General features: G+C 40.5%; 1 protein-coding gene across 3 annotated transcripts in view; it reads left to right on the forward strand.

Annotated features, from left to right (window-relative positions):
• Nucleotides 1-24,264, forward strand: part of LDLRAD4 (low density lipoprotein receptor class A domain containing 4) — a 356,202-nt gene that overhangs the window by 107,428 nt on the left and 224,510 nt on the right. For all 3 annotated transcript variants that reach the window (XM_083187703.1, XM_083187702.1, XM_083187704.1), the window contains 2 exons: nucleotides 11,858-11,998; nucleotides 22,234-22,699. In XM_083187703.1, coding sequence (XP_083043829.1) covers nucleotides 22,660-22,699 — 40 coding nt within the window. In that variant the 5' untranslated portion in view covers nucleotides 11,858-11,998; nucleotides 22,234-22,659. The remainder of the gene's footprint in view (nucleotides 1-11,857; nucleotides 11,999-22,233; nucleotides 22,700-24,264) is intronic.

The following is a 24,264-nucleotide window of genomic DNA, read 5'->3' on the forward strand; positions in this document are numbered from 1 at the left end:
TGCTTTGAGCAGACTTACTAGTCTTTTTAGAAATACAGAATGTGGACCACCAAATGCACTTTGAAGTTTTACATCTAAAAATGGATTGGTATCCATGTAACTAGTTCGCTGGCCTCATCTCAACAATTAAGACCCTCAGCACTTTCCATTTTCTGTAGTGATCAAACACAATGACCATTGAACGAGACTAGTCTGACAAGTAACCATAATGATGTCATGGTAGCAGCCAACCAATAATATAAAGTATAACATTTTACAGTCTTTTGTTAACTGTTACATTTGTTCTTCAGTTACTGTCTTGTTGGTTGTTTATGCTGCTTCTGCTTAAATAACATTTCACAAAGAGGGGCACATCATTCTCTACTGATGGGGCAGTGGGGATGCTCTGTGAAGTTCACTAGAGAATACCATATGATTAGGGTGGCCAATCCTGGGATCGGCGGGATCCTGGGATTTGGCCTAAAAAAGTCAGTGATTTCAAGCCTTCTGCTGTGCACGCCCCCTTCCAGTCTCCTCCGCACGTCGCCCGCCTGCCTCTGCCCACCCGCATCCTTTCCGGCCTGCGGCCTGGCTGGCTGCTAAGAAGGTGCACGAGCCTGGAGGCACCGTGCACCTCCGAACCCACTCGCGGCCGGCCAGCCGCCCGCTAATGTAAGTAAATGTGCGGGTCGGCCGGTGTGGGGGTGGTTATGTGTGGAGCAGAACTGTATTAGGGATGCCAATCCCGGGATCCCGAGAATCCCGGGATTAAGCATTTTTCAATCCTGGATCCCGGGATTGAAAAAATGCCCGGGATTGGCATCCCTACATATGATCTCTTGGGACTGTTGTCCTTCTAATATCCATCCTGTATCAGTCTACCTAATAAGCCCTGCTGAAACACCATGCAAGCCTTGCTCAGAATGAAGACCTACGAATGACACATGCAATAAGTGATTACAAATTTTGATGCTTTTCCCATAAAGCTAATAACTATGTAAGGCCGTTCTGGCAAGGAATTCTTCCTTATGTTTCTTTTATGCCTTTCTTTGTTTTGTTATTGTTTTTTATATCCTCTTGTATAGTACTTACCTTCTTGGGTATAAAATAGGATGCAGAGCTACTAACTTGTACACATCTTATCATTTGAAAATAAATGAAATTTCCCCCCCTTAATTCTAGTGTTTATTGTGCAATTTCACTTTGTGTAGCTGAGATTTGTCACAGCTCTAATAGTGAGAAGCCTGGCATTCTGAAGCAGAATGCAGGATTGCTTTCTCTAGCCACGGTCTTTCAATGCAAATTTCTTTTATTCAGTAAGCAAATCCTGTAGCTAGGATTTCCCGTTCCCTGAGTACTTTTTATTGGAACAGAATACAAAAAAACTTACTTTGAAAAGACTTATTCTGATAAACCACCCATAGCAGATTGAATTCATTCACTTGATGTTCTGCAGAAATTCAGCCGCCGCCACCACCACCGATATGTAATGTGCTCGGAGATAGGGAGATACCTCCACAGAAAACATTTTAATTAATGTCCATCCAGCCAGCAATTGTACGGTGAGCACACTAGGCCGGATTCCTCTGTTCTTTTCCTCACTCTTTCTCTCCAACTCTATTAGGATTTGTCTGCATATTTTAATGATTTTCTTTTAAACTGCAGTAATAGGGCTTATGCACAGTGGGAAATTGATTAATTTGGTTTCAGCAGCCACCTGCTTTTTAAATTGCATGCGACTAAAACTCTGCTCGTGACAGAGTACAATAGAAAATTAGTTTGGACTGTGGGTGGGCTGTGAAACAAAAAGAATTTACTTGAAGTTGCTCAACCCAGTCAACATGGATTGACAGAATTCTGTACAGAGCAGAGGGGAAAAAGCCTGCTCTCTGTTCAGTAGACCTCGATAAGCTGGCAGTTCCTTGTAGCTGCCAATAGACTGCAACACTTTGTACTCTGTTACTAGTAGCCTGTTATGTAAGATCATTGATTGGTTGACAATGCTGGTGGCGGTTGACAGCAAACCATTCGTAAAGATCTAGGAGAAAAATAAACTACTGGCTGAGTTGATTGGCACATTCTGATGGAGCCTTTCAACCTAATTGTTTGATTGAACATGGATTTGGTTGACAGAAATCAGTGGTCATTATCATGGAATGGCTGTTCTGTGGCCGTGTATCAAATTTCTCTTTGATATACTTGTTGGCAGACATCTGTTTTCCTGTAGTCCTGATTAATAAGTGCAGATTTGATAGTCCTATCAGATCATGCAACATGTAATGATAGGGCTTGTTTTCTCTGAAATTAACACTGAGCGCTATGGGATAACCAAACAGGTTAGTAAATTAAAGTAGCTGCTTTGACTTCAATTATATATTGAATGAAAATTCAGGTCCTCTTGCAGGGTGGAAAATGTTTTGGAAAATCAAGATGGATCATTGTACAGTGTGTGTTACATTGTATGATTGCAAGCAGGGCCCTCACTTTCACACCTCAATTCTAAATCCCTTTGGTATACAGTATGACTGCTTTGTAGGATATTTTTTTACACTTAAATGTAAGGCACCGAGTTTTATAATCTAAGCAGGGTGGAATTGGGTAAATTAGAATTGGAAAAGGATCTAGGAGTTCAAATTGACAATAAACTGGGGTGTAGTGCTCAATGTCATGTAGCAACAAATAAGGCCAACAGGATATTAGACTGTATAAATACAGGTATGGAGGCTAGGGACTAAAATATAGTTTGTTACTTTACAAGGCATTGGTTAGACCAAATCTAGCATATTTAGTACAATTCTGGGCCCCACACTACAAAAAGGACATCATATAACTGGAAAAAGTCCAGAGAAGAGCATCAAAGCTGATAAAAGGGTTGGGTTGTACAAATTGGGCTTGTTTACGCTGGGAAAAAAAGACATTTAAAGGGAGACATGCTAAACCTGTACAAATATATCAGGGGCCAGTAAAAGGAACTATCAGGCACCTTTTAGCTTTGAGGAAGGACTCTAGGACATGTGGGCATTCGTTTAGACTAGAGGATAGAAGATTTTGTACCCTTAGAAGGAAAAACTTTTTATGGTCAGGGTAGTTAATTTGTGGATCTCTCTTCCTGGAGAGGTGGTGTCGGCAGACACAATAAATAAATATAAAATAAGGTGGTACAAACATCTATTAGGTAAAATCATCCAGGGGTACAAGCAATAATCATAAATTGTCTAAAATAAACAACTTGTACAAAGGGATGCAGCAAATAGATCATATGCTCTAACCAATGGTTGAACTCGATGGATGCATGTCTGTATTTAGCCTTAACTACTATGTAACACACGAGTAGCAGCAATAAGAAATTAATTGTAGTTATCAGGTTTAGGTTTACACATGGCCTGGTTTGGTTATGAACTTCACTTACAGGATTAATGTAAAAGATACCTAATATAATAGACTGCACTTATACTGTTGATAAACTGTAAAATACTGTTTGTCAGAAAAGGCACAGTGTAATACTTTCATTAACCAATGGGAGAAAAAAAATAAACGTCTGTATGAAATTTACCATATAAAGTTGTACGAACGGCACAGAGTTAGAAGCGAGTAGCTTTTCGAGATTTACGACTATACTGTACATCACATACACGAAGAAGCCCCCAGATGTCCTCTCCCATTATGTTTTCATTATACTGTCTTGGTACCAGCGCCCAAACTCTAGTATATCCTGGTGGAAGTGCATTGCCCTACTCATCTGAGTACACTCTCATGTTCTCCTTGAGTTTCTCAACATGAGCTTGAATATGGACTTGGAGAGACATCCTGCACCACATTGTGCCAGAGTTCTTCACAAAAAAATAAAATGGCAGTATTGTCCATCTTACCTTCTAGTTATTTTGCAGGCAAAATGAGGTGCCCAGGGTTTTGTCTTTATTCCCAACAGACATGCTGAAATATGCTTTATGTGCCTTATACAGGGGCGTATTGGCCCACCGGAATATTGAGTAAATTTCCACTTGCCCAGTCCCTTGCCCCTTCTGCTGGGCTGGTGTCATCCGGCTGCAGTGATTCCAGGATTTGTGTTTTCAGAGCGCCCGGCTCCCCATAATACCTGTTTGGTGCCTCTGGGCCCTCCTTTGGCATCTGTCCACCTCAGCCAAGAGTGATTAGGATTATGGTTGATTTTGGAGGTCTCCTTAAATGTTACCTTGCAGGTCACCATGGCAATAACAATTTGTCTTTTCATCAATGAACTAGAACAGTGTTAAATGTTAAGATTCTGTTGGTTCGTATATGGACATCATACATGCTTGATGCCACATGACATGCCTACTGTATATATTGTACAGACCCAGCAGCTCTTTGTTGGCACATCTATCTTTCTTTCTATCTATCTATCTAGCAGACTAGAGGGGCCAAGGGCTTATCTGATATCAAATTCTGTGTTTCTTACTTGTGTTTGGCTCTGCTATTGTACCTTCTACCTGCATGTCCTGCACCAGACTGCATTCCTACTAAGGTCAGGGAGCTTAGAGGTGTATGCTGGTAATGTGGGCCAGGTAAAAGTGGCAGCAGGCTGCTCGCAGTGGAGTGCTATAATAAATGGGGTGCAGTTAATGCTGTGAAATAACTGTTCAGAAATTGCACCAGATTATCCATATTTATATTAATGCAACAACTCTGCCAATTAAAGCAGACAACTGCTTTACAGTTAGTGAGAACTAGCTAGTGCTTAGTAGTGAGAGCGGACATTATCCTCATATTCTCCACACTCCTCTTGGCATCTGGACCTCATCCTTTCTCACCACTTCCATAGCCTCTCCCTCATTTGTAACCTCTTCAACCAATCACTCTCCAAATGGCATTGTTCTATCCCCATTTAAACATGCTCTTGTCTCACCAATTCTTATAAAACCCAACCTTGACCCATCCTCACCCTCTAGCTTCAACGGCTTGTCTACATCCATCACATCCAGATACCTCTCTGACAGCTCCAGTAGTGTTGATGTTTTGGCGACTGTTATGTTCTGAAAGTTGGCATCTGCGTTCTTGCCCTTTTGGACACATGGATGCACACCAGGGAGGACTAATGTTACATTAGAATACAGTCACTGGTGCATCTGCAGCAAAAGACACAAGTGTCTAGCTCAGAAATAGGCCTATTAGGAGGGAGTGTTCCACCCACCCACCCCTGATTGCTGTTAATGCCCCTTTAACCGACTCAATCTCAATCCGCCCCTGGCCTCTCACATCTTAAAAGATGCTTGGATCGGGTACTTTTTTTGCTCTTCTCCTTCTAAATCCACAGACATTGCAAAATACATTTGCAGGACACTTGTAACCTCTTAATGCCATCTCTGAGAATACAGTTACTGTATGTATCCACTTTAGAAACAAGGTAAACTGAACAGATGGGTTTAAGGTCCTAAGGTTTATACTATATGCTAGTTAATATTACTAGCAACTTCTAAATGTTACACCCAATGATTTTCGGTTGGCTCCCATTGGCTAGTTGATGGTGAATCTGGGGTGGGCAGATACAGCACTGATGTGTCTGAATATTGAGCTTACCATTCCTACATACTCCCAGTAATATGATGTTGCATTTGGAGGAACAGTGTTATTGGGCTTACCTCTGGAAGAGTAATGCCGGGTACACACCAGGACGACCCACTCACGATGTACGATGTGAGCGGGTCGTCAGTGTTTCTTCCGACCCGGTCCGATCTGATGGCGACCCGCACCCGGGAGTATGGTCGTTTCCAGATCCTACCTGCTGCGGGTAGGATCTGAATAACAACCAACCGACCGACCCGCGGGACCACGCATCGGTATCGGTCCACAAAAAAGGGCCCAATCACCACACTATCTACATCCAATCGGTCGGAATTGGATGTAGATTGATGGGATCGGACCCTTGTCGTCCTGGTGTGTACGCACCTTTAGACTGCTCTGCAGCCCCTGTGCTGCAACTGCTCTTAAGTATAAGAAATGTCCTGGAAAATAAAATCTCAATATTTCTGTCCAGGTCACAAAAGCATAGATTATGCAGAATAATTGTCCTTTCTCTATACTCTTGCATAAGCAATTTGAAAATAACACTTCAAACACAAGGACAAGCAAAAAATACAACAAACATTTTAGGTAGTTCTCTTCCAAATCTTAAATACCGTATTGAGAGCATTATTGCAGCTGATTCTGAGTTGCGTTCTGCTGCGACCGCTTTTGCGTTATTTTTTTCCCATAGTTGCATCTGCGACTTTATGTTGATACTAGCATCATTGCTTCTCCTGGTGTATAATAGTGTCAGGACTGCAAGGATTGAGACGCTGATGTTGAGCATCTTTGTTTGCTGTAAGACTGCCCGCCATTCCTAGGTTTAGCTTCCTCCGTCACACAGTATGGCCTATAATGTGAGCGAGTACTCGTGTGAGTTTGCAGCCAGTTCAGGAATCCCGACCGCCAAAATCCTGGCACTTTGTCCCTCTGTGAGTGTCCACGACACCCATAGAGGAAGAATAAATTAGTATGCCGAGCGTAGCGTGTCACCGTGCCCTCAAGGGGGGGCGATCCACGTCCCCCCCCCCCCCCATTGTCGGGATTTCGGCGTCGTGATTCCAACTCCCGGGATTTCAAACCAATCCCGTTCAGCCATACATTTACAACACACCCGTAACATAAGACAGAGCATCTTCATGTGACTGACACCTCCCAGGAGCACCTAGCACATTTTCACATCTTTTCCTTATATTTTGTGTAATCGTATGTTTATTTGTATTGCGAACCCTTCAAATTACAGCACTGCATTATGTGCTGGTGCTTTATAATTGTAGCTTTTTTGAGCTGTTAAAAAGGAAGAAATGCTGTTATGTTTTTATATTATACTTATGCAAATTTGTTACAAGCTAGGTAAATCCAAGATCTATCTCTGCTGTGCTAAACTGCTCAGACATTCAGAGGCTGACTGCAGCGAGACATTCCTAGAAAGCATTGTGTGCACGTGCTGTTAATGTAGTAGCTGCTTGTATTATTCCTCGTTGAAAACCTATAAATCTCTCTGAGCATACTGACATTGTAAAGTAACACATAATGACATCTATGGTGGATGATCTGCCCAAAGGTCCTAGTTTACCCGTTTATCACAATATGTTTAAGATTTCCCTGAAAGCCTTCCACAGCCTGAGTGTGTTGATGCTCAGTGAAGCCAAACCGCACTAAAACAGAAATTAACACATACTTTATTCTTCTGCAGACTGAATCTGACACTTGCCTATGATTCAGTTGTTGTAAATTAGTTAATGGTACTAGAACAGAAAAAAAATCCTTATTGGATTAACTTTCTGCCTACTGAGCAAGGGCATCATTATTTGTTATTGTTTTTGTAACATTTTTATTTTATTGTTTTCAAATTTAAGTTTTATTAACCCTTTCAGCGTAATTTGCTGATATAGCTATTTCTTTAGTAAAATCTTTACTAGTACAGATATTAAATAGAGGTAGACCACCGATTTTCCGGCACCCAACGGCCCAGGTTCTCAAACTCCTGTGGTGTGACTTTTAAAATGTGGCAGGTGGTTATACACAGTGCACCTGCCAGGTGATCTGGAATGTTAACTGTTTGGCTAGTTCAGTGGTTTTCAAAAATCATTCCGACAATTATGTTTAGCTGGCTCTGAGGGGTCTAATGTGTATGAACACAACCTACCCCACACCATTACTACAACACCATCAGCCTGACACAAAGCAGCATGGATTCAAGGATTCACATTGTTTACGCCAAGATTTAAGCCCCCTTCACATATCTGCATGTTGCCGAATAAATTAAATATAAGTGACATTATCTCTTTTGACCTTTTTTTTTTCTCAAGCAATAAAGTATGCAGAGGTGGGATACAGGGGATACATTTCACTGTAGAGCTCATTAATAGTTTATTTATTACTATATATATACAGTGTGTATATATATATATATATATATATATATATATATATATATATATATATATATATATATATATATATATATATATATATATATGGAAACAGAAAAAGAAGGAGCGCACAGCGTGAGCAATAGTTTATCAGATATTTACTGAAAATCGGTAAAAGAAGGCTCACATACATGACATGAAATATTTAACCGCATGAAGCTGTAACATATTCACCGCTACTAGAGCGCGTCGCAGTGCAGGCACTGGGGACACCAGTCGATCCAACACAGATGTAGATGCAACAGCAGTTCTCTCGGCAGGTAGCGGGGCGGGCACTGGGGACTCCAGTCACACCGACTTGAATGTATCAACAGCGGCGGTCACTCCGGCTCAGATGTAACGGCAGCGGGGACCAATCATTCACAGCGGGAAACAGCAGATAGTACCAGCACGAAACAGGTGAAAGGCCAGTGATCTCAGCATCAGATGGAAACGCCCCAACGCGTTTCGTCATTGGACTTTGTCAATGTAAAAAAAAAATGTTAAACAAATTATTCTCATTTAGTCCATTCGGATCAATTGTATTAAATTCATAAAATAAGGCAAGCTTCAAACTTCTTAAGATCCAATTCACAGTTACCCCACTTTTCTTCTTGGGTATATAATTGCTGATCATACATTCTAGAGAGGAGACTTGATAGCCATGTGCCATTTGTCAGACAGTCCAGACGTTAGTGCTGCCCGGATGGAAGCACGATGATTGCCCATCCTTACTTGGAAATACCCAGAAATTTATCCTGATATAATAAAGTCCACATGGGCAGGTCCAAAAGTAGACAACTTGGTCCATAGTACTTAGGAGTTTGAATCTGATCTTGATTTTGGTTCTATTTTGCCAATGCGTATAGGTTGTGCCACATAACATCGACCTACAAATAATGCAGGTGCTACATGTAAAGCCCCCTACTTTACCACTCCCCAACCATGAATCAACTCCAGACACTGGTTGTCAGAATGCATTCATAATTGTTTTAGATTAGATCTTCTCTCATCAGTGGTGGAACTCTATCCATATGGAGGGCTGGATCAGAACTGATGAGCAGTTTTTCGTATAGATCTGTCTTGATATGTAAGCGGTTCTCAAACTGTGGGTCCTGACCACAAAGTGGGTCCTGACCTTCTGAGCATGGGGTCGCGACTCCATGTTGCTGACTATCAGGCTGATGACTTTTATAATCTGTCAGTGATTCAGGGAGTCTAATTGATCTGTTGCATTGTCTGTTATTTTAGACTCCTCACATCATGTTGTGCCTCCACAGTGCTGCCATGTATGTGATGTGATGACCTTCTGCAGTCACTTGCTGTGGTCCTGCATTTATTTTTATTGTCTGATGGGGTCCCAGAGCAAAATAGTTTGAGGATCCCTGTGTTAGATGTATGGTCATATGTACTAACATGTACCATACGTTTTGTACTTCTTCTATCTTGTGACTTCCCATCAGCCTGGAAGTGTGTGTGTGTGTGTGTGTGTGTGTGTGTGTGATAGATATAGTACATAAAAAAAATCTTCGTGAATCCTTTCTACCAAAGAAACAAGAAACTGTAGGTGGTAGCTTGTGAAACCAGTCAGATTACTGCACAGTTCATCAATACCATGTACATGTGGAATTATAGTGTGCAGGGATTGTACATCAAGTGTCGCAAACCAGACATCCAATGCTACATAGTGAATTTCTCTTCATTTAGCTAAGAAGTCACCTGTGTCCCTGATATACTGTAGCTGTTAATATTACGTGAAATTGGTTAAATAAAACTGGTCAACAGTGGTAGCAGGTGGCTGGAGCAATGAACCCTTGGCCAAAATTATCGGTCTACCAGGGGGATTGTCCAGTTGCTTGTGGATCTTGGACAATGTATAAATGATGGGTATAAATGGGTTATCGGCAGTAAGAGAGGACAGCATATTTGTGTTGATTCACCCTGTATTGAATCCCGTCATAGAAAACTTGTCAATAGCTTTTATGACGAGTGCTGAGTAAAATATTGTGTGTCGCACTGCCAACAGAAGCTGGTAAAAGAATTGTCCATTCTCTGTGTGGTATATTCAATGCTTTTTGTGAGCTGTGACAGCGAGCAGAGCTTCAATGGTCAGTATTCAACACACCCCCATGCACAAGCCGTTTTTACAGCGACGTGGAAACGGCTTGTGTGGCCACCAAACAGCGAGGCTTGCAGCTAAATGCAGCGGAAACTCTGCTGTTGGTCTGGAGCAGATTGCTCCAAGCTGAAATCTGGAGAAATGTCAAAGTTGAACATCCAAGCGTATAGGGTGTCACTTGTTCCTGAGGAAGCTGGGAAACAAGTTATGCCTTCTTACCAGCCACCTTTGCCCATTTGGACACCCTATACGTTTGGACATCACACTTGAACCTTGCTCCAGATTTCCATCACCCATTGGTTTTCCTTTATATGCAAGTTCATGAAGGATTGCAACAAAGATTTAAACCACCATCCTTACTCATCAGAAGGGATGTATAAAGTTTGTATTTTGATAAGATTATTCATAGGTGCCCAGGGTGAAAACGCTTTCTCCGCACCTTTTCTATCCTATCCCATTCCAGGTGTGGGTGACACCCATTTGGAGGTAGAGATTTCGCCCAGGCTGCGATTGTGTGCCCCATTCGTGTTTTCCATAAACATTGTATAAGGTCCCAATAGATCAGTATAGTGACCCTAATGTGATCACTTTACTCCTAACACATCATAGTTACTTTCAGAGCCCCCTGCATATGGATATTACCACATCTGCTCAAATTCTAATTTCCTATTTTTGCTATTCACAGCAGTAAGAAATTACAATCAAAGGGTGTAAAACCTGATCATTGACAAATATAAACACAGAAATGAATGAATCACATATTCAGTTAATTGTTTAATGTGATTTACATTATGATTTTGCAAAGAGAAGCCATTATGGCTTCTCATTATCAGGAAGCCATAATGGGATTTGTTACAAATTCAAACTGGCGCATGTCAGATATTTTCTTTACTACCAATCTCCTAGACACCAGAACGAAATATTAAGTACTTGACGATCCTTTCAACTTTTGACTTATTTGCCTGCTTCCTATAAGTCTAGATGGCTTTTTCTCCTTTTCTCTGATTGCTTTGTGACTTCAGTCAGTGATTGACTCCGCAAGGGGCTGGATCCTGTGTATCAGTGATCCTCTTTGCCACGGAGCCAATCAGGTGCTGCTCTGTATCATCCTTTTTCATATGCATATTTTTAGATGAAAATATTGTGAGGAAGCTCTGAACGGCCACACAAACCTTCTTATGCCTTTCAGCGGTGCCTCTTCAGTAAGCCACAGTTTGTCAATGGTGCCACCCAGTAGTGTCATGGCGCACAGGAAGGGGCAGGTCTTGGCATACTATTCAACACAAGGAGGAGTTTTTAATTAACTCTGGTTGGGACTCAGATGTTGTCTTGGGACAGAAGGGAGATGGGAGCATAGCTTCGGGTGGCCGTTGATGGTACAGGAAAATTATCTCCTTGGTGGTGTGGGCCCATATTCATGGGGGGTCTTGAGCTGCAGCTCCGCCCACCACATTGTTAATTTGGCCCTGACAATCTGAGTAGAAGAATTCATTGAAATACTACCAAAGGAACACAAAAACTCTCAACTAAAGCGTCCAGTGAATAAAAAATGCAACCTGACCAGATATATTAGTGCAGGTTGGGTTTAGAGACTGCTGATAACTAGACACTGATCTTTTATGTGTATTCTATATACAGTACCAGGTCTCCCGGCAAGTGCACAGTGTATCATCAAATGATGGTTAATGTTTTTCAGGTCATACTTTGTGTGCGGTCCTGAGGACTGGGTTTGAGAACATCTACCATAGAGGATCAATCGGTTGGATTAGCAAAAATCAATCATCTTTATCACTTTCTTCAACAGAGGCAGAATGTTGCAGTGATGCATCAAAGTAAAGATGTTATATAGCTCAGACATGGTTATCCAACCTGGAACAACGCACAGAACTGAGACCGGTCTCTGAAGACAACCAAAGAGCTATTCTTCCACCACAGACAGAATGAGGTAACCAAAGAACTAAAAACATTGACATGAAGCATTTCTTTATATATCTACACGAACAAGGTCTTCTTCAATTACAGTAGTATCCAACTGTGAGGATTTGATTACCATCTTTATAAAATGTCTACTTACAGCAAGCTATAACTTTTGAATGTTTTGATTATAGGAACAGCAGCAGGTCATGTACTCTTTGAGAAGCTATGCTAGATGGACAATAGGGGGTGCTGGGCCTTTATTTGCCACGTCTTGTTTCTTTATTATAGTGTACTCTTGTCCAACATTGTTGTTAATCTAACATGTTATGAATGTTACTGTAACCAGTACATACAAAACTTCATATCACAATCTTCCTTGTGTTTTTATGCTTGAATCCATAAGCATATTCAGCATGAAAAGCAATGGTGCATCTCCAGTAATGCAGGTGCTCAACAACTTAACTGCTTGGGTCCGGCATAAGTATGTCCTTACAAAACAAAACAACTAATGCTAAAAATAGGTTTTGAACTTTTGAAGTTACCTAAAGGTAAAAAACAAGAGGGGCTGACTAGATGGGTTCTATGAGCTTCTGGTGGAGTCTGGCATTTTATTGTCTTTGTTGTCGTAAATGCATTTTTTCACAACACAATGCTACTAGGACACATGAAGAAACTGCTCTGATGAATTTTATGACACTTGTATATCTGTGTGGACACAATATACAAAATTAATATATCAAATTATTATTATTTTTTAAATACTCCAGGCACTAGCAGAGCTGTGCATGCCTTGACGACTCACTTGTGCCAGGCATTTCATGCTGCGTGGCGTATTGAGGATACATGTATGAGGACACATCAGTATATACAGTCAAATTCTTCCATGTAACCATTATTTTTCTAAAAACTATCCCTTTTTTTTTAATCAATTTTTTGAAATAATAGCTAATTAACCATTTGAGTGCCAACATCTCTGTGAGAGATGCACAAAATATCCGCTAAAATTGCCAGCGTTGCTCATATTTATTATATAAATTCAAATAAAAAATGTTGTGTAAACAGATTTTTTTTATATTTCCTACATAAGATAAATATTACAGGTCATTATAATTAATTTGTTTGCTTGGCTATTTTGACAAATTCCTTTGGCATGCAAAGGGCTAAAACTGATTCTGTATAAAAAAATTTTTTAAATATGCAAATTTGTTTATAAAATTATATTGAATCGGGCTTAAATAGTTATTGTATACCTCTATTAAGCCCAGCTTGGCGTTGGCGCATCTGATGTGACCACGTCAGACCAGATCCTAGGCAGTTGGCATCTGGGAAAGGCGATAAGCCCAGTCTACAGCCCCATACACCCAAGACAAGTTTTTAAAAGTGATCGTTCAGTAGCCCTTCCCTGTCATCTGTGCATGCAACTCATTATGACATTATTGTCAGGGACTGCATGCACAGCAGGGGAACCCGATGACATTACTGAATGATATCGTTAATCACAGTCAGCCTCCTTCAGTTTCTGAAATAGGAGGGTAGATGGAAGTGACCTTTGGCGCACTGGGTGTAGGGATTTCTTCCAATTAATGGTGGAGTAGGTTGGTTGGAATCCAAAATATATTTATTGAGACACAAAATTGATAAAAAACAATAACAATAACATCAAAAAATCCTTCCTCACCCAGCTAGAGAGGTGGAGCCAAGGATGGCAAAGACAGAGTGCTCCTAGGGGTGCACCCTGTAGGCTCCACAGGCTTTAGACTGGGTAGTATTAGGCACAGAGTGAGCATCAAATATAGTGAATACAAATTTGTTGGCCCTACAGGATTGCAGCTTACCACGGAGGACCATTACCCAGCTTAAGCTTGTGGAGCCGACAGGGTGAGCCCTCGTTTCTGGACCCCCTGTCAACCTACCATCCTGGCTCCATTTCCTCAGCTGGGTGAGAAGGACTTATAAATTTGTATTCACTATATTTGATGCTCACTCTGTGCCTAATACTACCCAGTCTAAAGCCTGTGGAGCCTACAGGGTGCACCCCTAGGAGCACTCTGTCTTTGCCATCCTTGGCTCCACCTCTCTAGCTGGGTGAGGAAGGATTTTTTGATGTTATTGTTATTGTTTTTTATCAATTTTGTGTCTCAATAAATATATTTTGGATTCCAACCAACCTACTCCACCATTAATTGGAAGAAATCCCTACACCCAGTGAGCCAAAGGTCACTTCCATCTACCCTCCTATTTCAGTTTTTCGGTGCCTTGTGGGAAGACACCAGGAAGTTTTCTGACCCAGGCAGCAAGGGGGTGCGCAGGAAACACAAGATCATCACCCTTTCTAGACTCCTTCAGTTTCTATCTATAAAGACTCTAATTAGTTGCAATCTCCTTGAAGCAATATTTTTTTTTTATAAATAGTTTTAAGTGTACTTTCACCTTGCAATAAATTTGACAAAAATATTGTTTAACATGTACACCGTAAGTAAGACATCGTATGGTACATAAGGTTGTAAGCTTAAAACATATATACTTGAATCCAGTTGTTACTAAGATAAACATAGCAGTGTCAATAATGTTACAATTGCGGCAGTTAGTCAACAGGAGTTAGTGTCCAGGTTGAGTTGTCGTCTCGTACTCTGTAATCCTAAGAACCTGTGTGAGGCTTTTGTGTCCCGTCAGCGAGGAGGCCGCGGCTGAGGACCCCCAGGTATTCTTAATAGTCCCCCATCACACATCAAGTGTTTAGGAAAATTGGTGGGTCTCCCTGCACTAATAATATTTTATTTTTTAAATATGTATTTTGGCTGCAGATGCTGCCTGTCATAAATACTATGAATCCTAAATATTTTGCTTTGTATTTTCCAGGTATAAATATGGTAGCTGCCGCTGAGCATACTGGGAGTTTTAGTCATGCAGTATGAAGGCATTTTCTCAGCATAGAAAGGTTCTTTCTAGATTTAGTTTTAGAAGTGCTGATCTAAAGTTCAGACATGGCTGTGTATAGTTTGACACTGGTATACAGTTGTTGCTTTAAATGTCATCCAATTGTGAATTGTGGAAAGTCATATCTCCTGTCCTTTGTTTGTGGCCGATATTGTACATGTAGGCTATGCTCACGTCAGTTATGCTTCAGTGCTTGGATTAAAGTCGTTTATCTTTTCCTGGCTTTCCAGCCTTCTATGTCCTTCCATACATTTTCAGAGTGTAACCCTTTTAAATGACAGTGCAGGCTTTCATCAAGCAAGACACACTGAATAATCTATAGTAGGGTACCGTGTGCTTATATGGCCCAAAGGAATCGTCTGTCTTCCATTCTGTTCTATATAGAAGATAAATGTAGAGACCTGTGCTCATAGAATACAAATACCTGAATTAACATGCAAGTATTACTCTAAAAATTATAATTTTATATTTCGTATTAATACAATGTTTTTTTTTGTTTGTTTGTTTGTTTGTTTTTTTTTTGGGGGGGGGGGGGGGTTGTTTTGTTACTTTATTACTTCTCCTGTACATTTTAACAGTGATAATTGCATTACACTCTTTAGATCTTGGTCACAAAAGTATTAACAATCTGAATAATAGTACTAACTCAATCAATTTATGGATGGATGAATGGATAGATAGCAATTATAGAAGCAATAGCTAACTGGCAAGTATTAATCGTAAGCAGAAGTGAAGCATATAGCCATGGCGTCTGGGGAATGTGCATGCGTGCTAATTATCCCCCAGCCTCCACCCCAAGTGTGCATGTGGGGTTCAATTAAAGGGGAACAACAATAAATACGTGGGGCACTAATGATCTGGGACATACAGTAGGAGCAAGTTTCATCTTTGCTCATTTGGCCATGGCTATTCTATTGTTCTCAGCTGCAATGCGTATTGTATTGCAGCTGAGAACAATAGAATAGCCATGGCTAGCCATGACCAAAAGAGCAAGGATGAAACTTGCTCCTACTGTATACTGTAGATATAGATATTTCAATCCACTAAAGTAATTCCACTAATAAAATTGACTGCTTTCTGTGCACTACATATAAGTACACCTTACCTATGGGGTGGTTTACTTTAACTATACAAGTAGAACAGTAGACTCTCCTTTTTTGGGGGGGGGGGGGGGGGAAGGGGGCACTCAATCAAAAGATCCTAGGGTATGTATATATGAAATTACTCTGATGGTGTGTTAATGTATTAAAATATCACTTTTTTATTAAATTATAATAAAAAGAGTTTTACTATATCAATTCAATATAGAGATAGAAATATACAGATAAAACACACAAACATGCTATACCCATGATCATGTTATTGCCTGTCATAAATTGTTCAGTACTGTACCCTGACGTAATGCTTCTTGTTTCTGTTCGAAAAGGATTTTGACACCACAGTTACTATACATAAGTCAGGAATAAATGTATTAACCAGAAGATATATAATGTACGCATTGCACAAAACTATACAGTGAATAGTCATTCTCATCATTCCTGTGAGGAGCTTACAATCTGTGTTTTTTTTTTTTTTTTTTTACTAAACCTTGGTAAGAGACAAAGTACCAGCCAATCCACTCGTATCTGCCGTGTTACATGCTGTAAATAAAGAGGAAAGGACTGCGCTAGAAACCAATATTAAACGAAATTAATACTTAAACATTTCAAGTACCATTGAAATAATTTTTAGTCATAAAATTTAAAATTGTAAGCAATATAAACTATTCAGTAGTAGAGGTCAAATTTGACCATTGAAAACCTTAAAACATAAGGGGGGGGGGGGGTAAGTGAAAAAGGGGGGGTCCGATTGAGTATAGTGACTGAGCTGTTGGTATTTGTAAGTCCATACGGTACCTTATATGATGAAACAGCCGATTTATCTGAGCTCTTTTTGTGGGTTCAGGGTCCTTTTCTTGATTATCCTTGCTTGTATATTTAAACCAGGGACATTAGCAAAGTAGAGCCCCACTGGCAGTTCTGTACAGGAGATCCGGACATCTCTTCATTGTGTCCGCCAGATGAATTTTAGGGGTTGCCTCTGGGTGTTGGTGTCGACCCAGGAAAGGTGTCCTCAGTGATGATAATCTTCTTCAGAGATTCAAGGCTGGGATTCTCTGCTGCGTTTCTGGACTTTTGCCAAGTACAGTCAGTCACTTTTAACCACCAACGCGTTTCACTCCACTGGGGAGCTTTTTCAAGGTGTTACATGCTGTGTTTGGAAAATGACAGGAGCTTATTGGCCGATACTTCCTATCTCTGTACTCTTTATTTCTCTACAAGGTTTAGTAAACAGTGGCCTATATTCTCTTATTCCCTATCACATGGAAACACACTAGGGTGTTTTTTTCAGAAGTCACTGAACCTACCTGTCTATTTTGGATTGTTAGAGGAAACAGGTGTAAAAACCATAAAAATTTAGAGAATATGTAAATTCCAAAGAGATATTCTCCTTTCTAGAATTAAAACACTTACCTCGTTGCTATGAGAAGTTTCAATCAAGAATATTTTTTTTTTGAGTGTTGGCTTGATGATTGATATGCATTAATTTAGTGTTACTACAGTTATTCCTTCATTTTAGCCTTCAATGAATTTGTTGTTCACATATCAACTTAAAGGAATAGCATTCAGGTCATAGCTGTTAAGATCCTAGCTGTACACCTCCAGGTAAAGGCAACCATGTGGGAGGATAGTGTGTGTGTGTGTGTGTGTGTGTGTGTGAGCAGAAAAGAAGTAGGGGGAGTAGTGTGAGAGTATGGAGTGGTCGGTGCTGACATTGCATTATCATAGCCCTTTCAGCATAGCAAAGCAGGACCATGATGAAGCGATTTAAAGAAAAATATGACACCAACCACCTGAACCGCCAAGTTCATTGTATGGTAAATCAAAGGTTTTAAGTGATGCCTGGTGGGATGCGAGTAGAAATGCAGCATGTTGGGTGGTGCTTTTGGAGTGTGATGCTGTGATTGCATCATTATAGTGCTGCCCCCATAATTGACAGCAACTATTGCTGGCATTGTGAAGAAGTGGATGGGGCCATGGTGGTGCAAATCTAGTCATCAAGCCTCCCAAACTGCTAACTTCTCTTGGGAAGTTGGCAAAAGCAAGAGTCCTCCAGAGGCTTGCCTATTTTCAGCCATTTGGGAGTGTCCGGAGTTTCGTGGATCTCCCGGATATTCATGGAGAGCTGGAACTATGCTTTATGAACTTTTGCATGTGTCCTGACATGTGGGATCAGGCTATGCTACCAGCATGCTTCAATGGGATAAAATATCATAGGCATATCAAAAAGTGTTTGTTTTTTCCTAAGGGGGGCATGGTTTCATATAGCCAATAAAATGTCAATGCTATAATTAAATGCTTCACTGCCCCTTTTGAGGGCGGCAGGCTATTCTGGTAACTGCTACATTGTGCATGAAGTCCAGATGGGCTTTATACCCGGTAAATCGACCATTCACAATTTGTGCAGACTATTCTGTCATTTACAGCGGGGGGTCTGCAGCCAGGTCGGAGGCAGTGGTGGTGTCTCTGGATGGCCTTTGACTCGGTGGAGTCGTCGTACAGTATCTGTGGGGGGTCCTGCGTAAATTTTCATTTGACCCACATTTTATACGTTGGATTCAGCTGCTATGCTCTTGTCCAAAAGCCAGGTTATACATTAATGGGATATATTACCTCCCACTTCCCCCTTAGGCTGTGGAACCAGCTTGTTTTGCCCTAGCAATTGATCCCTTAGCATGCATAATTAGGAATCATCCAGATATCAAGGGCATTCCAATTGGTAGCTGTATTGATGTCATTGCACTGCATGCAGATGACCTGCTTCTCTTTTTTAAGAGATGCTGGTTCCCCTTTAATGGCAATGCTTGAGTCAGTTAATTTATTTGGCACCTTCTTGGGACTGCTGGTGAACTGGTATAAATCTAGTATGTTTCCCATAGCTGGTAATATACCTGCTAGTCTGCTCACTATATCCCTGCTCCAATGGACCCTTCGTTTTAAGTATTTTGGTGTCTGGATCACTGCAGATGTTAAAGCATATGTGAAAAATAATATAGACCTGGATCTGCAGCAGAGGGTTCATATTTTGAAGAAACTTCCCCTTACTGTGACTGGCGCTATTAATCTCCTTAAAATGGTTATGCAACCCAAATAGTTATACCTCCTGCAACACACTCCTGTTTATATTCCAAAGACCGTTTTTACTAAAATTGATAATATTTTCTCCTCATTTATATGGGGAGGGGGGGGGGGGGGACTCCCAGGGTGGCTAAATGTGACTGAGGTCTGGGCTTCCCTAATTTACGTATAGACTATCTTGCTGCTCAGCTGATGCATATCTCCATTTGGATTGGGGGGCAGGGCAGTCCTACATTCTCTTTATTGAACAGGTGGGCCCTTCATTGTCCCCCATGCACTTTCTTCTGTCTGGTGCCCTTCCTGGGGGTCTCCCACCTATGCTTAGGCAAACCTTACTTGTTTGGAGACAATCTCACTCCTATTATGAGTGGAGGAACATTGATAATGACACCCCTCTATGGTTTAATACTGCATTCAGGGAGTTAATACTTCTGTCTGAAGATTATATTTGGATAAGGGCATGGCTCACCTCAATTCAATTATATGTAAACAATACCCTTAAAACCTTCAAATAGTTCTATGACACATTCAATGTCTCAAATAGGGTTTTTCTTAGTTATTTTCAATTGCACCATGCACTGCAATCACAATTTAGTGAATCTCCACCATTTAACTTAAACTCCCCGGTAAAGGAACTTGTCCTAAATCTTGGCCAGAGAAGGCAGATCTTTAATATATATGCTGCTCTTAGTTCTCATGCAAGTTCTCATGCTCTCGATGGCCTTAGGGCTAATTGGGAATGTAATTTGGGTACATTAGACGAAACTCAATGGACATAGATATTGGGCTTGATTAAATTGACTACCCCCTGTATTAAGTACCAACAAGTGTTTTTCTATATCCTGCACTGTACCTGCTGAACCCCTGTGGTTCTTAATAGAGCAGGACTTAGACCGGGTACAAACTGCCCCAGATGTGGAGCCTGTGATGCGGGCTTCTGGCATATGCTATGAATCCGGCCCACAGTACTTGCTTTTTGGGGGGATTTATGGGCTGATCTGCTGTTAACAGAACAGATTCTCCCGCCATTGACACCTGCCATTTGTATATTTGGTCTTGACCTTGAGGAGTCTCATCCTCCAATGACATAAAAATATATATTATGACTGACCACACTAGCTAAAGTTATTGTAGCAAGAAAATGGTTTACTACATCTTCTCCCAACATTTATCATTGGCGTGCTCTGTTTAATGCGGCCTCGGGCCACAAAAGATTTGTTTACCAGTCACGAGGTACACTTATACACTATTTTCTAAATGGGACAGATGGAATACTTTTAATCTGGCCTTTGACCCACTGGTATAACAACTTTTTATACTTTCTTATTTTGCAGATAAGATGTATTTTATGTTACTATGTTGATATTACTGCCTTTATTACATTATTTAGTGTGGTGTGATATTCACTTACTATTACTATACCCTCTATAGACGTGAATATGGCAAATGAATACATTAGAACTTTTGTTTAAATCTTTATTATGTACACTAGATTGTATATTGTGGAGACACACGTCTTTATTATTTTCTCTATGTACCTGATAATGTCTTTTTTTGTATGTGAAATGCAAAACAGTCAATAAAAATTTCCACTAGTAAAAAAAAAATCAGTAGGAGGAAATATGTAATTTCTTTTGGTTGCCACACAATTAGAGGTGTCTTCATTTGGTCACCAACTGATATTTAGATTGGAATCAGTATTCCTATAGTAACCTACATGTTTGGTGTGGGTACATTCTCTGAAATATAATCCTGCTCATATTTAGAAATATTTATGATTACTACCACGACAGCCCATGCAGTATGCAGTTGCTGTGAGACCTGGGTGGTGGGCTGGTTATAGTGTGTTTCTCCACTGAGTTGTAATGCATGTAGTACCGTATATACTCGAGTATAAGTCGACCCGAATATAAGCCGAGGCACCTAATTTTACAACAGAAAACTTATTGACTCAAGTGGGACCATCACTCGAGTATAAGTCGAGGAGAGGCTTTTTCAGCATAAAAAAATGGTCTGAAAAAGTAGGCTTATACTCGAGTATATATGGTACTTTGCACCCTGGACTACAGTAGTTTCCTGAAAGTCCTCATAATAAGGCCGTATTTTTCATTGAAGAAAACAGAAATTATTCTGGACTTGTCACCACCAGATAAAGGTGTCAAAATCATCAAAAGTCTTTCAATAGGAGAAAGTTTATAAAGTTACCCAATAGCATTTTCTGTGGCTTTCTCCCTCCTAATCACAGTGTGGAATCTGTGTGCTTTATTTTCTGTTCTGTACAGACCAAGTAATTGCTGGTGAAATAGGATTGGCGATGCTGCTGAAATGTGTTTTGAAAACCAGTAAAAGCAATGTTTTCTGTAATTATTATCTTTGCCTCTACATTACTAGAGAGCGCTCATCCAAAATAACAGGTGTGATTTAGCGCGTAAATACCAGGTCAGAAATCTACTTGTTTTTTTTTTTTAACCAAAGCTTCTAGCAAATTTCTCTCAATTTTAATATGTTTTTGTCCCCATAGAAAAAATGTTAATCAATGTGAATTTGGCTGTTGCAGGTGGTGATTTTTTTTTCCTCTTACCAATAGATCTAGTGCAAAATGTTCTATTTGTAGCCATCACTATAAATTATCAACCAAAACTGTTTTTGCTTGTTACAAAGTGTAATAATGTTTTATTCCATCATTGATGGTGTTTATTTTGTCTTTAAAGCTCCCTGAATGGCAGTATACTGTTATGTGAGAGGGAGGTGGGGTGTCCAGGGGAACCTCTGTTCTCTCCTGACAGAACCATCGGAATGAGGCCTGCATCTTCCATATCTGTGTGTTTAATTTGAGTCCTGTTGTTCTTTCGCCCCCACCTCTCCCTCAGTGTTCCTTCGATCTCTAGTAACTATGGCTTTGAAGTGAAAAGATAAACAGAGCTCAGGGGGTGATATGTAACTCCAAGCCCATGATCAGATTTACATTTCAAAGTGCTGTGTGGTCACACTTAGCATCTAAGCAAAATTATAATATTTACCTTTTGAAAATCCGTTCTAATGTGGACCATCATTTCCAGAGGGTTTTCTTTCTTTGCTTTTGTTCACTTCAGTGTTGGCAGAGACCATTGGGTAACCTAATCTCCACATTTCTTTTCTCATCTCTTAGTTTGCATGCCTGAGGGACTTGACGCTTCTTCTACACAGAGTGAAGGCCAGATACTGCCTGAAGCCAGCTCTAGTCAAACCCTGCAAGATAAAGGCAACTCTGGACTGATGGGAATTCTGCTGGGGAAGGATAACCCTGCATCACCTTTATAATATCAGTCTCTCCGTTTTTATCTTTACCATCATGGCGACCTATTTTTGGCTGGATGGGTAAACGACCCTAAAACTTTTTATGCTAACAAACTGAATTGCCCCGATCCACCAGCCATTTGGGGCTTGTGGTTGAAACTAGAATATCTGGATGAATGAAAACACAGTAATCATTGGACTCTGACTAAAATGGAAGTGACCTGACAGTTTCCTGCCCATCCATTGACTCCGGTAAGGACAGGTTGAAGTTGGACATACACCTTTGCTGGAAAGCAGTATGCAGGAAGCTGGTTTTCAGGCCACAAATGCTTTCACAGGTAATAGTCTAGAACATTTAAGTGGGATTGCATTTAAAGCCGAATTGAGATACCGCACGTCTATATAACGTATGTATATTTTCAAATCTTCAGCAAGAATCATTCATAAATCAAACCTGTAATACTGTATATACGAAGATGCCCCAGGTCATATGCCTAGCTAATATGTAAGTGAACAACGACCACATTCTACTTTTAGGGGCTGTTCTTGTGACTGATCAGAGACATTGTAGAAATGCCCTTAGGTCTGTCTCAAGTACATGCACCCTATTCTTGCAATTGAATCTTTTCATTACATTGGCACAAACTATAAGGGGTACAGTTTCTAAAGTTTCATAGAATGAAAAGAGGGTTGTTGCCCACATCAACCAATCCAATCCTGCCTATAATTTCTCTATTACATTCTACAAAATGATAGACCAAATCAATTTAATAAGCTTTTGTAAATTTACCTCAGGCCCATACACACTGGGTGATTTTGAGCTGAAAGCAGCTCATTTTTACTATTTGAGCTGCTTTCAGCTCAAAAGCCACCCAGTGTGTACGGGGCAGCGATGAGCGGTGATGCAGGCTCCCGTATCGTTGCTGGCCGCCGCCACTTATCTGCTATTACCAGCTTTCCATAGCTTCTAGCTATGGGAAGCCGTCCACCCCGCAAAAATCGTTTAGATGGGCAAAATTGCTCAGTTTGTATGCACTGAGGGATTTTCATCTCAGAGATTTTTCCCCAACATCGCTAAGAGAGTCTGTCTGGGCAAAAAATGCTATGCAGCCCTATGCTAATTCATTAGCCATCACATAAATCCTCTCTCCACCCTTTCTGTCCCATCCTACAAAACCAAATATTTTTGCATGGGATGGAGAAAAAAAGCCCCCAAGACATTAGTGGTTTAAGCCTGCATCCAGTAAGGAATATCCGGATCCATCCTATTGTAGACTGCTTCACACATACAGTTTGTGACCGTGTGTATGTTCCCCTAAATGTACCGGCCTTCACATGAAGATTTTGTATTCATCAGATAAAATACAAAAATGAATGCCCCCTTTCTGACACACTAATGGAAACGCAGTTTATTCCGTACATGGGCATCATTACATTAGTGTGAGATCATGGATGTTGGCATGTTGAAATTGGCATTTGTTCTGAAAATACTGTATCTGCCTAATCTGCCTAATATCTTGTTAGTCATCCTGTTCGGTGTGTAAATGAGTGAATGGGATTGCAAAAAAAGTTGAGCTCTAACTTGAAAAGGACAGCAAGCTGTAAAATACGGATGGAGTGAATTTATAATAATAAAGGGTGACAGCCTTCTATAATTTGTTGTCCTTTTATGTAATATCCGTATTCTGCAGTCCTGGGCAGCAGCCTAGTTTAATTTAAACCGGGATGGGAGTCACAGATGGCTGCTCGGCTCCCTGAGTGATGGGTGTACAAATGGTTATTATTGTAATGTCATTGCCCCTTGGTTACGCCTCTGATGCAGTTAGAATACCAAGTGGTTAGTTAGATTGCCATCTAAATTGATTTGTATTACATATACTATCTTTAGTGTAATGAAATTGGT

The sequence above is a fragment of the Crinia signifera genome, chromosome 5 (genome assembly GCF_055691185.1).
Source record: "Crinia signifera chromosome 5, ASM5569118v1, whole genome shotgun sequence".
NCBI lineage: Eukaryota > Metazoa > Chordata > Amphibia > Anura > Myobatrachidae > Crinia > Crinia signifera.